Source organism: Vigna unguiculata, chromosome 9, assembly GCF_037176805.1.
Source record: "Vigna unguiculata cultivar grain cowpea cultivar isolate G323 ecotype 2 chromosome 9, ASM3717680v1, whole genome shotgun sequence".
NCBI lineage: Eukaryota > Viridiplantae > Streptophyta > Magnoliopsida > Fabales > Fabaceae > Vigna > Vigna unguiculata.
The window spans coordinates 1420639-1436002 of record NC_140800.1 but is presented as its reverse complement, the minus strand read 5'-3'; the positions used below and the strand labels follow the sequence as shown (position 1 = coordinate 1436002).

Genomic DNA, 15364 nt, shown 5'->3' with positions numbered 1-15364 from the left:
TTATTTTTTATTTTCTTACTCATTACAATCATACTTTAATTTTTTTCACTATAGTTGTATAAATAATTTTTATTTACTACAATATAAAAATTTAATGTAATTGTCATGAATATTTTTTTACCACCATCCAACATATATTGTGGTTCAAAAGATACAAGATCTATATTAAAATTTTATTATTATGTTTCTTATTTGTTCTTTGCGTCATTTTGATCAAATGATGTATTATAACTTTTATTAGTGTTTAAAAAATAGATTCATTATAATTTAAAAAAATTGAAGTAAACAAACATTTAAAATATATTTTAATTTAAATATTTTTTTCCTTTTATATTTTTTTAAAAATATTTTTAAAATTTAATAATGTTTTGGTTTTCATCAAATTTTATTTGGTATTATAATCTAAAATGTAAACAATTATAATTTTTTTCAAAATATTTGATATTGAAGAAACAACCATACTCCTAATATTGAATATTTAATAATATTATGTTTCCTTTATCGTAATTTTTTATAAAAATTAATTAAAATTAATATTAAAGTAGTAAGAAAACGGGTATGGGTATGGGTACGAGATTACACCTGTTATCCCGTGGGGATGGAGATGTGACAAAAGTTTGATTCCCGTTGGGTTTGGGTATGGGATGGGGATATTTTTTTTTTCGGAGATGAGTATGGGATAGTGAAACCCGTCCCCGCCCCGCCTCATTGCCATCCCTATTCACAACATTTTACTTAAATATATACGTGTTACTTTTATTTACAATATTTTAAATTAAATTAATTTCTTTTTGTATGGACATTGATATTTCTATGTGTTTTAACATATACTTCTATTTAAAAATTTTAACATCAGCATATTATATTTATTTTGTAAAGTATTATATTACAAAATATACCTTTCATTTTAATATAATATATAACTTAATTATTTATCTTTTTCTTATATCACTAGACTTTTAATTAAAATTTTATATTCATAACTACATATAAGTATAATACTTAATTATATCATATAAATAAATTATTTATATAAATATAAGAATAATTACATTAATTTTTTAACACAAATTAAAATAAAAAATAAATAAACATATATTTTTTAAAATATAATAAAAACTAATTATTCTTTTTAAAAAAAATTAAAAAAGAAAAGACAACGGGTCAAATAATAAAATAATAGTTCATTCACTCAATTTTATCGAAATTCATCCTCATTATTTTTTCCAAATGTATCTTCTCATACAAAAGCAGGCTAATTGTGCTACAAAAATATGCAGCATTTACTACTATTTTGTTTTTATTGGTTATTAAAGTATTGAATGCTTTATTTAGACTGTGTGATGATGATAAGGTTTAGTAATGCGAATAAATTTATTTATTAGTACAATTTGACACTTATTAAAAAATAAATAAACAACATAATCAAAAGCCAAATGATGACGTATATAAACAAAAGCTGAAATTACGAGTCAATAAACGAATTAATATATACCAAAAATAAGAAGAACTAATTATTTAATAAAAATAGAATAGTGATATCACGAAACACATAAACAAACTTGTGTAAGATTATTTAAATTTAGTCAAAAGTTTTAAATCACAATTGAATTGAACTTTAAATAACATTGTTATACGTTTCTCGATTATTTAATGTGATACTAAAATTTTTATTGTTGCATCGTTTAGAAATATTACAATGATGCCACTTTTCAAATGAGATCAACATCTATTTTCTAATAATTATGGTGAGTATACCGACTCAAAAGAAATTAAAATATCACATTAAATCATTTCAACAAACATTAAAATTAATAATGATATTAAATTTAGTAAAAATAGTAAATAAAAAACAAATAAGTACTAGTATATAATTTTTTAAATATTTTTACCTGTGTTATTTTCAAATTGTATTATTTATATTCTATTTTTTCAATTTAATATATATATATATATATATATATATATATATATATTATGGTGATGAAGAAAAAATAAAAAAGTTTTTATACTTTTAATTTATAAAAAATAACTTTAAACAACAATTTAGAAAAACCGAATAATAATTCTCATTCCAAAATGAATTTATACTAATTCATTATTCTTAAAAAGAAAGACTTCTCATGATAGATCATGATTACCATTTTCATATAAATGAATTGGCATGGATACAACTTTTTATACCAATCATAAATAAATTATACTAATCATAAATAAATATTTCAATATCTATTTATATACAAATTTTAAAGACTTCATGATTACCATTTTCATATAAATGAATTGTCATGTATACAAGTTTTTGTACTAATCATGAATAAAATTTTCAATATCTCTATTTATATACAAATTTTAATGAGAACCTATCAACCAATTTTGTTAATTTAATTATCCCTATTTCCAAAAAAAATACAATTTTCGGGTAATGATTACAATAAAATAAAATGAAATCTACAATTAAGATTTTCCGAAACACTAGATGGTGAAAAAAAGTGGTGGAGCCCTTCGCTTTGCGTGAACACTATAAATTCGAAACCATTGGTAAACAGTTTCCACATACTCAAACAACATGGTTCCATCACCAACGTTAACCCTCTCCAAAGTGTTTCTGTCTCTTGTTCTCCTTTTCTTCGCGTCACTTTCTTCTTCCTATGCAACTTCTCGTCTCACCCATGACCCTGTAAACTCACATCAATCACCAGCACAAAAGCTCATAAGAAGCTTCAACCTTTCCCCAAAGGACCCAGTAAACATTCTCAAAGGTGACGGTGAAGGTTTTGTTTCAGGGAAGATCGTGGAGAAGAAGTTCTCGTTTTTCGGTGATTCTGGACCTTCTATTGAAGATCTTGGTCACCATGCAGGTTACTATTCACTTCCCAGTTCCAAAGCTGCAAGGTAAATATATATATATATATATATACACACACACACACATATATATATATGCACCCTTCTCATATAACATAGTTACTCATATCATCATTTCCTCATCATTCCGATGAGAAAAAGGCTTTGAGAGTGATGAGTGAAGGTTCTTTCTTTGCAAGTTGCAGCAAAAAAGAACTCTTTCTGATGCAATGATTAAGCAAAAAGGTCAACTATTGTTAAAGCACTTTATTCTTTTCCAACCAGCTGCTACTACTGTTAGTGTGTTATTTTGTTATATAATCAATTATAAAGTATAGATCTTAAGGAATAATGAATTGTTCTGCAAGTGATATGCGTGTGATTAAATTTTAATATCGTCATTTACACGAAATTATATCATTATTATATATATCAGACGCGTTTTACAAGTTTCTTTTATTAATTGTCTTCATCCTTGGATTTGGATACTTCTAACTTCTGAGTTCAGTTCTGACCACACATTTCTATTGACTTGAAATATCATTATTAATATCATTATTTTCCAAGTAATAATGATCAAATTATTGTATTTATCCCGAGTTTGGACACTTCCAAGTTTTTTCTCAGCACAGATCCATTATTGGTTTGAAAATGGTTAATAATAATTGAAATTTTATTTAATCATTTAAACTGAATTTTATCCTTTTAAATGTTGATGTATATGTTTGATCATGATTTTTTTTTTCTGCTATGAAATGCAGGATGTTCTACTTTTTCTTTGAGTCAAGGAAAAGCAAGGATGATCCCGTTGTGATATGGTTAACTGGAGGACCAGGTTGTGGCAGTGAATTGGCTTTGTTTTATGAGAATGGCCCTTTTCATATTACCAATAATTTGTCTCTTTCATGGAATGATTATGGTTGGGATCAGGTTTGTATGATCAATTTCTAAGTTTCTTTCTTTTACTGAAACTGTGCCATGAATAGTTCAACCATAAAGCACATGGTCAAAAAAATTGGTGAAATTGGTTAGATTAGAGAGAACCCAGTTGTTACACCAATTTCCTGTTCTTGTTTCAAGCATCAACCATGTTTTCTCATTTTGCAGGCATCAAACATTTTATTTGTTGACCAACCTACGGGTACAGGGTTTAGTTACACTTTTGATGACAGTGACATTCGTCATGATGAAACTGGCGTTAGCAATGATTTATATAACTTTTTGCAGGTAAAAAAGTTAATATAAAGTTCCCTTTTGACCCCATTCGCTGCAGTTTTGTAAGTACTTGTAATGATGTTTTTAATTTTAAAATTAACTTTTCACCTTATTAACTTAATATAAATACTTTTTACTTGCATGAATCTGATTAAAAAGTAACCTTGGGAACATACATGGAACTGTATTTAAATTTTGTCAATCCTGAATATAAGATATTGTTGCTGTCTGTGTATGAATAAGATCTGCTAAATCAATTTTATTATAATGACAGGAGTTTTTCAAGGCACATCCTGAGTTCATTAAGAATGACTTTTATATAACTGGGGAATCATATGCTGGACACTATGTTCCTGCTCTTGCATCCCGTGTTAACCAAGGAAACAAAGAAAATCAAGGAATTCATATAAACCTTAAGGTCTAGTAGCACTATTCATAATACAATTGATATCATGAAGGATTGAGAAAGGTTAATTAATTACTAATTATCTTGTCTTGGTTTTTTTGTGTTGATTCATTTGATGCAACAACAGGGTTTTGCAATTGGTAATGGGTTAACAAATCCTGCAATTCAGTACCAAGCATACCCAGATTTTGCATTAGATAATGGAATTATCACAAAGGCTGATCATGATGATATAAGCAAGTCAATTCCTGAATGTGAACAAGCTGCTAAAACTTGCGGTACAACAACCTCTTGAGTTCTTCTCCCTTTTTTTCTTCCATGCACACACCTATCTTTTGCTAACTAAAAGGTTTAACTTTGTGTTTGATTTTTCAGAAACTCAAGGTGGAAAAAGTTGTGATAATGCATTGAATACTTGTAATAACATATTCGACAGTATATTGTCCATTGCCGGGGGCATTAACGTGAGTAATCATGAAAGAACAGGGTCTTATATTTCCTACTCGGTTCAATTTGCTTACTACTGTATCTTCTGATATACAAATTGCAGTACTATGACATCAGAAAAAAGTGTGTGGGGGAACTGTGCTATGATTTCAGCGACTTGGAGAAGCTGCTAAACCTGCCGAAAGTGAAGAGTGCTTTAGGTGTGGGGGGTGACTTGAAGTTTGTTTCATGCAGTTCAACAGTGTACAATGCTATGCTTCAAGATTGGATGAAAAATCTTGAAGTGGGGATTCCTACTCTTCTTGAAGAAGGAATCAAGGTACTTGTGTATGCAGGGGAAAAAGATCTCATATGCAACTGGTTAGGTGAGCCTAATTCATTCATCTGGAACAAGTTTGTTTGAAGAATGCTACATGAAGTTCTTTTTCTAATTAAAAACTACAACTGAATCATGATGAGGCTTGTTAAATACAAATGAATCCCACAAAGTTTGGTGATTTTCCATAAACTATAGTCAGCAAATAGAGGATGAGTTCATAAGAGTGTTGCTGACATTTCTGATTTTGTTAGTGTTGAAAAGTTCTTGATGTGATTCTCATTTTGCAGGAAACTCAAGGTGGGTTCATGCAATGCAGTGGTCAGGCCAAAAGGCGTTTGGAACATCTCCTACAGTGAAATTTGTTGTTGATGGTGTAGATGCAGGGTCTTTGAACAGCTATGGACCTCTCTCTTTTCTCAAGGTTTGTTTCAGTGTTGTGTTCTTCTGCGGTGAGGCTTTGTTAATTTCACATTGGTAACTCTTTGTAATGTGATACCATGACAGGTATATGAGGCTGGGCATTTGGTTCCCATGGATCAACCAAAAGCTGCACTTGAGATGTTTAAAAGCTGGATTGGAGGGAAACTGAACACTCAAAGAGATAATTAATCTATGTAGTCTTGTCAGAACCAAACACATGAATATATAGTCATCAAAATCATTGTGTAAATGACTTCGGGGTATAAATAATATTTGGATTATGGTATTTATATTTTTTTTTTCGAAACAATTCTTGAACTCTGTACTCGTATTAATGATTTGTGCAATGTGCACCATCCTCATTATTGTTTCATGCAAGAAAAATGTCGACAAATCATTAGACTTACGTAGTATAAAACTTATATAGTGTTATCCTATGTGAATGATGCGGGAACCACTGTTTTGCAACATTGTAAGATGGCTGTAAAAGTGGTGAAAATCTAAAAACAACAAAATGAACTGGACCATTTCTATAAGAATAACAAAAAATACATTCAACATTATTGGCAATTCATAACTCACTTGCAGAGTGGAAGGATGGAATATAATAAATTAGACAATAAGGAAAGTGTGTAAAAGAAAAAAAAAGGAACTAATTTGAGGAAAGTTTAGCGTAGAGTGGGCGTGTCTTGCACATGGCTTGGAGAGGAATTAACCTTGACAAAGTGATCCAATTGTTCTCCCTCATATCAAGCTTTTCCTCACTCACTCTTTTCCAATCGAAGCACTGAATCAACAATCCCAAGGTGTAGCTCACACTCTGCATGGCCATGGCTTCTCCTGGGCAAGCCCTTCTTCCCATCCCAAAAGCCACCAACTTTTTGTCCTCTCCTTCCACATCAAACCTCTCTGGTTTAAAGCAAGTCGCTTCATCCCACATCTCAGGATCTCTCTGCATCGCCCACCCATTGATGATCACCGCCGTGTCCCGAGGCACATTGAATCCTTCCACACTGATATCCTCCGAAGTAACATGCGGTATCAACACTGGAGCTGGCGGATACAACCTTAGTGTCTCAAGTATGATCTTCCTAAGATAAGGAAGTCTTGGGAGGTCTGACTCATTCAGCAACCGATCTTCTCCCACCACTCTCTTCAACTCCTCTCTCGCCTTCTCCAACACCTCTGGCTTATTCAACAGATTCGACAACGACCACTCCAGGGTTCCCGTCGACGAGTCTGTTCCCCCAAAGAGCATCGCCTGTGGAACAATGCACACAGAGTTAACACAACAAAGAGAGAGTGTTTTTTATGTGATGATGATGAGAGTATAAAATGATGAATGCGTTACCAGAGCAAGGCCTTTGATGATCTGGTCGGTGTAATACTGAGGCTGAGTCTCTTGGAGTTTGAGGAGATGGTCGATCATGGAGTTCTCACGATTATCCCTGTTGCTGCGGTTCTCGTCAATGATCTTGTTCAGGATGGCATCGTACCTCTTGCTGATACTCTTCAGACGCTTCTCCACATTCTGGAAATCGAACCACCTGAGGAAAGGCAGGTAATCGGCCTTGTTAGCCAGGCCCATGAGTTGCAGCATCTCCGCCACCGTCTCTCTGAACTCCCTGGCTTCCTCCGCGTTCTTCATGTCGGTCTCCTCCCCGTAAAACCTCTTCCCGGATATCATCCTCATCACGTTGTTGTAGGTCAGGTCGTTGAACATCGAGGTTATCTCCACGCGAGCAAAACCCTGGCGCGACTCCCTCGCCAGCCTGTGGATCAGGCGCCTGGTCTCGTCGCTTCGGATCCCGGAGAAGGAGTGGACGCGCTGGGTGGAGAGAACGTCGAGGGCGGTGATGCGGCGGAGGTTGCGCCAGTGGTCACCGTGGGAACAGGAGCCGACGGTGGTGTTGTTGTAGAAGATGTACTTTCCGGAGAGGGAGGGGAGGCGGTTGGCCAATGCAAGGTCGTGTTTGGTGAAGCATTCTTGGAAGGCTGAGTGTGATGAGATTACGACGGCGAGACGGGAACCGAACCAGAGGGAGATGATTTTGCCGTAGTGCTTGGAGGTTCGTTGAAAGAAGCGATGGATGGGTTGTTCGAGGAGGTTGAGGTTTCCTATTATGGGCAGAGGAGTTGGCCCCGGTGGCAGATTCCGGAGTCTTCTGCTTCCCAACAGGAACTTGAGACTGAAAACTATGAATAGAAGGGAAAGCAGAAAGTAAGAGAAGAGCAGCATCAAAGAAGACACTCCCATGATTGATGTTGTTATGGAAGATAGAGAACTAAGTGTGTTGATGAGTGATGAATGAAGAAGAAGGTGGCATGGCATCACCTTTATATAGGTGTGATGAGTGATAACATGCAGCTATAACGGCAGTGGTGTTTTAGTAGAATATTTTAGTTTAGTTTAATATTGTATTGTGGTGGTGTTATAGCAGCCATTAGGTGGTAGAATATTGATTAACTTTTAGATTATTTTACATAATTCAAATTAATATCCTAAGTGATGTCCGAATGCCAATATTGAAAGAGAAGACCGGACATCATTCTAGATCGTGACTCTTGATTTTGTATACATTTCTGTTTGACTATGTATGATGTCAGGTTCAATCTCTTGGGTAGAAATCATCGTAGGCTGTTTTAAATTAAACCCAATCAATTTTACACAAATAATAAATATTACATTTTTCTCTGATAACATGAGAACAAAAACTCTGCATTTTAAAATATATCAATGATAGATAGCCACACACACAAAAAAAAAAAAAGACAAAGAGTTATAGTTATAGTTATATGAATTTAAAATCTAATTATATGTTTTTTCCATAAGTTGTTGAATTATATTTTTTTCATAAATTGTAGGTTATAAAATGCATACTGACCAGGATTTGGAAGATTGTTTCTTTAACCATTATTTTTTTCATTTCATATATTCTCGTGAAAATTAACAGTCTATTATTTGCTTAACTTTCATTATTACATGCAATTTTCTCCAGTACAATTAAATTGTTTTCTTTATCGGCACAATTAAATTGTTAATATAAATTATAGAAAATCTCTCTGCAGTGATCACGATCTTAATATATTTTTTGTGGTTTCAATACACCATATTGTTTTTAATACTTCTTCACAAGATTTGTGTTCATGCAATGGTCTTCAACTTTAATTATTTTTTTTATTTGATAATTAACAAAGAAATATTTTTAATAAAGACATCTTATCAAATTTAAGGCTTGAACTCACTATTCTATGAATAAAACTTCATACTATACAAAATTTATAATCACAAGAGCACCACTATTCTTGCAGTTTTTTCTCAGGAGAAGAAACAATGACATTGTTCTCTTCTAATCACCATTTTGTTTTTTTTTTTCTTCTAATAATAATGACTTATAATTTCAACCAGTTATTAAAAACCATCTTCGTGTATGTCATTATGGAATGAGATGGCCCTCATCATATCATGCGTGAACATGAAAATTTTCAAATCGAAATTAATATATATAAAAGAAAATCTAGATTGTCATGCCATAACTCAATCTTTTCTCTATATTAGTTGGAAATAAAGCAGCCACTTTCTCAATAGTTACTTCTCTTTGACATTGCAGGACTCATGTTGAACATGTATCATACCAATATTTTCAATTCGACCATGCTAAGGATATGTTTTCGCAATCAATTTGAATGTTTTTTTTTCTTACATTTCTATTAAAACCTACTCAAATAAGATTAATGAACTTTATAATGTGTATTGTAGGATGATTTATGACATTATAATAATTATAGCAAAGTTTTAGTATTCATAATGAGATTTATGTTATTATTATATTATTATTTTCACACAACAACTTTAATTAGAGGTAATAGGAATAGTAATCATATAATATTAATAACATTCAAACTCGACTGAATTTAATATTAGATTATTTCTATGCTTAGTTTGAATGAGTTACTGAAAACAAATAAAGAAAAGGAATAGATTTAGTCACACATCACTCCAAATTCAAAGTCAAACATTCGTGCTCTCTTTGAACCTTATTTTCAATCTTTAGCATGCAAATAATCAAACCACGACGACGACGAAAATTCATTTCTGCCAAAATAACAACACCAATAATAATTATATCATACGCTATGTTGACATTTTTTTTTTCTAAATGTGTTTCATACTATATCAATATCGGTTTTTAATTATATATTGTTAAGAAAATTTTTAATTATATATTATTACGAAAATATCTTATTATTGTATAAGAAGAGATGTCACTGTGACACCATATCACTCTTTTCCGCACCAAATATATACAAATGATTTTTTATTTATTTTTAATTCTTAGACAATTTACTTTAGCCCACGGGTCTTGACCTTTTTCACATGTACTAGAGTTAAGAAAATTCATAAGTTCAAAAAGTACACTCAAGAAAAAGTCTACATATATAAAAGTCACCAGAACATTTTTTCAAATAAGAAAAATATATTAACTTGTGGTATTTATATTCAACATAATATAATTTAAGTGGTTAATATTGACATTTTACTTCAATTAATTAGATTTTAAATCTCAAAATCATAAAAAAAATCTATATTTATGTAAATAACGAAAAAAATATACATAAATCTTAACATTTGTGTAATAATCATAATAATTAAGAAAAGAAGTGGTAATGAAAAAAGAGAACATTACAAAGAATACATTTTTAATTTAAAACCTGTGAATTTATAAAATCTTCACAAATTTTATATTTATCATCTTTTATGTTAAAAATATCATTTACAGTTTCATCTAAATCTCGTGACCGATTGAATCATAATTAGATAATTAGTCTACAATTAATTATTTAAGACAGAATAGTTTTAAAAATAAAAAAAATTAAATATGTGAATAATTTTTATTTATTTTTAATTCATAAGAAATACTCATAGTAATTAATATAAATATCGATCGTCAATATGTATTCGTATTTTAACATTAAAAATCATACATTCCGATTTAAATTAATAAATTTAAAATAAAAAAATCCTATGTTTATATCATAACACATACTAATATAATTTATAACACCGTATATTGCAGAACACAAATACCAAAAGAAGAACCTTACAATTTGTATAAATGAATGTAAACATCTTAAACTTCAATACTCAAGATAACTTATAAATATTTTAAATATTGAATGTATTACTTTATACATGATTAGTTAACTCTTGTCCTTGTTTGATATATTTACTTTTATTGGTAAAAATAAATAAATAAATAAATAAAACTAATTTTCACGAAAAAAAAAATTGTGGCACAATGTGATGTTACTTAAAAGGTAAATGGGTAATCTTAATAGGTGTTGTTTAGGAGGGCTATCCAGATAATTTCCTAAGTGACTAACATAAGAAGGATATATTTTTCTAATAATGTAATAATGATGAATGTATAGATTAAAAAGAATAACTTAAATTTAAAGTTATTTAAATAAAAACAAAAATGTATGTATATATATATATATATATATATATATATATATATATATATATATATATTTCGATTCAAAGTTATTGATGTTAATCATTAATATATATTATAAAACTTAATTAAAGAAATTATTATCAATATAAGTTTCACGATTTCAACATTTTAACTAATAAAAGATATGCTTGATTCAAATTAATTGATAATATTGATATATATTTTAATTATTTATTAACGTAATTAAGAACATTATTGTAGATGTTATTTCATTATTTGAGCACATTTAAACTAATAATATGAAGTTATAATTCTAATTCAAAGTAAGAATTAAGAAATTTCATATAATTTATGTTAATTTTATAGCACAATATATATATATATATATATATATATATATATATATTATTAAATGATTTTCAAAGACTATAAACACCTATTTGTTATATATATTTTAGAATAAATATAAAATTATTAAAACTAAGAGAAATAAATAGCAATTTCAGTTCCCGTGATTGAATGTGGAAAACATTTAGTAGAAAGTGTAACAGGTTGTAAGGTTTAAAGAAATCAGATAAGTCCAAAACGGAATCAGAATATTGCAACAAACCCAAATAATAATAATCTCCAGAATATTTACACGCATGCCACTTCATTTATTTAAATTATTATTTTCATACAGCATGTTTTGAGGTAATCAAATTAAACATAAATAACAAATATAAGAAAAATAAAGTAACAATATTTTTAATCTGGTATTTTTCTAATATAAACTAATTAAATTTTTTCTTTCTTTACATGAATTATTGTATTATTAACTATAACAAAATTATTTAAATCTAAATAACATAATGATAAAATATGCATATTAAACTTATAACTTTCTATTTTATATATACGAATTCAAATTTTCAATAAATAAATTTGAATTTAAGAGAGAATTTAAAATTTTAGTGTTATTCTAAATAAGTTTATGTTAGGAATTTTTATCCTTCCATTAAGATTTTAGGGTTAAATATGTTTTTGGTCTCTTAATTTTAAGTAAAAATTGGAATTAGTCTATTTTCAAAACGTTGACCCAATTTAATCCTCCAACTTCAGAAATGTGTGGATTTAATTATTTTAACCAAATTTTATTAAATTTATTTTACGTTCAAACGTATTTCATGATAATATTTGAATTGTTTACATCGTTTGACAAATTCTCACGTCAATATTAACTAAGAAACTATTATGAAATGCGCTCGAAATGTTAAAAAAAAAACTTAACAAAATTTTGTTTAAAAGACTAAATTCATACATTTTTAAAGTTTAGGGACTAAATTGGGTCAAAATTTTGAAAATAGACTAATTTCAATTTTAAGTAAAAGGTAAATGATCAAAAACATATTTAACCCAAAATTTAATTAAAAAAAATTGTGTATCACACTAAAGCGAGGATAAAATTACATTGCATCTATATTTAAAAATATCAATGTTAATTTATATATAATAAACTATATTATTACGAAAATCCTAGTCTAAATGATACAACAAAATTTTAGAATATAGAATACGAGTACCATACTAAACCCAAGGATAAAATTACATTACATCTATATTTAAAAATATCAATGTTAATTTACATATAATAAACTATATTATTACAAGAATCCTAGTCTATATGATACAACAAAATTTTAGAATACAAAAAAAAAAAACACGGCAAATGCAATACCCCTCTTTTCCAAGTTTCCAAAAACAGAAACCAAACCCCTCCCTCTCATTTTCTCTGCAAATTCAACTCCCCCTATCTGTCTCTCTCTGATCCTTGCTGTCATCTCACCACCTCTTGCTTCTTGATCAAATTATGGAGAAGAAGCCACACCTGAGCCTCCTGCTACCTCCACTCATAGTCTCTCTTCTTCTAGGTAAGTCTCCCCTTGTGGTTTGAAGTTCAATTTCAAAACTCAACTCGAATTCCTGCTTCCATTTAGAGTTTAATCAGGTGTTCATCCTTTCCATGTGGCTGGATGATGAATTTCTCTAGGTCGGGCTGAGGAATTCTGCTCCCCTCTCTTAGGTTGTCTTCACCCAAGCTTTAACCCAAAAATAGGTAAGGGAAGCTGACTTTTCACCAAATTTCGTATGAAATATGTTAATGAGTGATTGAATTGCTTGATTGCGTGTTAAATTCGTGTTTGAAACTGCTTGTTTGTGAAATTGATTGTTGGGTGATTCTGAGCGAGCCTGCATGTGAAGAACAGAGAGGATTTCCTGGTAGTTTCGCCCAGGCGAGCAGCTCTCGCCTGAGCGAAAATACCAGAAGATCACCTCTGTCACTACACGAAGTCTCGCCTAGGCGAGCTGGGGTCGCCTGAGCGAGATAACGTCTCGTCTAGGTGAGCCAGTTTAGCCTGAGCGAGAGCCCAGGATTTTTAATTTGCCACTGTAAGAGGTCTCGCCCAGGCGAGAGCAACTCGCCTAAGCGAGATAAACTCTCTAGCTTAGGCGAGACCCTCTAGCCTAAGCGAGATTCCCTGCAGAAGTTAGCTCCCTCGCTGTTTTGATTAAATGATGTTATATTAATTGCCTTAATATGATAATGGTTGGTCTTGTATGTGATCCTTATGCATGATAGTCAGTGTGATGGAATTGAGTGTGAATTTGGTATGAATGAGAATATGTTAGAGTTAGGATTTCAAGGGAAATTCTAAAGAAATGGTTTTAGTAAATGTAAGGGCATGAGGACTCATATTGGTGGCATCCTGACACTCCTAGTAACCATTAAGACTCAAGTAGAGTATGATGGATTACATCGGGGGGAGTAGCTGGAGGTCCTGGTCTATGAACCCGATCCGTCATAGAGGTGATGGGATTTACCTTGGGAGTGGTTGGGTGAATACCCCTTGTGCCTAAAACTCTGCAGAGTTTGGGAACCGACCTAAGTGCAAGCCACCGAGAGCTCCAATGTCACTTACATAATCCAGATATCGAGTCTAGAATGGGGTATGGTGTTATGTAGAGATGGCAAATAAACCCGTGCCCGTGGGTATCACCCGAATCCGTCCCCGTTTTGACGGGGAATCCCCGCTTTGACTGGGTATGGGTATGGGTATGGGTAATACCCGAAATTTTCAACTGAGGATGGGGATGGGGATGGAGATATATATATACCCGCCCAAATACCCGTCCCCGCTTAAATTACTAAACTATTTATAATTTATTAAATAATCTAAAAAATATATATAAATAAATAATATATTTACACATAAAATATAATATGATATAGTATATATACATATAAATAAAATATACTTTTATATATATATATATATATATATATATATTTACACATATACATGTAATATAATATAATATAATATAATATAATATAATATAATATAATATAATATAATATATATACATAATAATATAATATAATATATATAATATATACGTATAAAACAAATTAATCATTTAACTAGTGAGATCTTTTATAAACAAATTTATAACATGACAAATTTATAAAAATTTAAAAGAAATATATATATATATATATATAAAAGCATAAAATATCTACGCATATACATATAATATATATACATAATAATATAATATATATTATTATATTTATATTATTATATAATATAATATAATATATACTTAAAATAAATATATATCTATAAATATATATATATATATATATATATATATATATATATATATATATAAACATAAGATATCCACACATATAATATATATACATAGTAATAATAATATAATATATAATATAATATAATATATATAAATAATTATATATATATATAAACATAAGATATCCACACATATAATATATATATATACATAGTAATATAATATATAATATAGTATAATATAATATATATATATATATATATATATATATATATATATATATATATATATATATATATATATAACATATTTCTCATTCTCTTTGTTTTTTGTTATACACTTTGTTTACTCTCTCAATTGTTTGGTTTGTTTTTCAAGATTTAATTTTGAAGGTAATTTTTCTTCTTCTTATTACATAATTTTTACTCTCTGTACATGGTTATGTTCAAATAGGTGTTCCTCAATTTCATTCTATGAAATAATTTTTAGGTTACACATTTGATTATCTTTATTTATTTATTTATTTTCATGAAAATGTTTGACTCTTATTTTGTAGCTCTTCTTTTTGTTACTTTGGTTATACACTTTTTTACTCTCTTTTAATTGTTTGGC

At 29.6% G+C, this 15364-nt stretch overlaps 2 protein-coding genes across 2 annotated transcripts; one reads left to right on the top strand and one right to left on the bottom strand.

The window, feature by feature from the left end:
* Positions 1 to 2547: 2547 nt before the first annotated feature.
* Positions 2548 to 5944, top strand: LOC114163782 (serine carboxypeptidase-like). The gene is made up of 9 exons (XM_028048096.2): positions 2548 to 2895; positions 3609 to 3777; positions 3955 to 4074; positions 4337 to 4480; positions 4596 to 4746; positions 4844 to 4932; positions 5019 to 5280; positions 5522 to 5655; positions 5739 to 5944. The coding sequence occupies exons 1-9, from the start codon at positions 2570 to 2572 to the stop codon at positions 5841 to 5843; spliced, it is 1500 nt and encodes a 499-aa protein (XP_027903897.1). The 5' UTR covers positions 2548 to 2569; the 3' UTR covers positions 5844 to 5944.
* Positions 5945 to 6155: 211 nt separating this feature from the next.
* LOC114163781 (isoflavone 2'-hydroxylase-like) lies at positions 6156 to 7974 on the bottom strand. The gene is made up of 2 exons (XM_028048095.2): positions 7006 to 7974; positions 6156 to 6915 (listed from the first exon to the last, which is right to left on the bottom strand). Exons 1-2 carry the CDS (start codon positions 7909 to 7911, stop codon positions 6307 to 6309), a joined length of 1515 nt encoding a protein of 504 aa, XP_027903896.2. The 5' UTR covers positions 7912 to 7974; the 3' UTR covers positions 6156 to 6306.
* Positions 7975 to 15364: the final 7390 nt, after the last annotated feature.

What these genes read in the sequence shown, in the direction of transcription:
- LOC114163782 (XM_028048096.2), top strand. Translation starts at nt 2,570, where the DNA reads ATGGTTCCATCACCAACGTTAACCCTCTCCAAAGTGTTTCTGTCTCTT. An exon ending in GAATTCATATAAACCTTAAG is followed by an intron (nt 4,481 to 4,595) that starts GTCTAGTAGCAC and finishes ATGCAACAACAG; the next exon opens with GGTTTTGCAATTGGTAATGG. An exon ending in ACAAGCTGCTAAAACTTGCG is followed by an intron (nt 4,747 to 4,843) that starts GTACAACAACCT and finishes TTGATTTTTCAG; the next exon opens with AAACTCAAGGTGGAAAAAGT.
- LOC114163781 (XM_028048095.2), bottom strand. Translation starts at nt 7,911, where the DNA reads ATGGGAGTGTCTTCTTTGATGCTGCTCTTCTCTTACTTTCTGCTTTCC. An exon ending in TCATCAAAGGCCTTGCTCTG is followed by an intron (nt 6,916 to 7,005) that starts GTAACGCATTCA and finishes ATTGTTCCACAG; the next exon opens with GCGATGCTCTTTGGGGGAAC.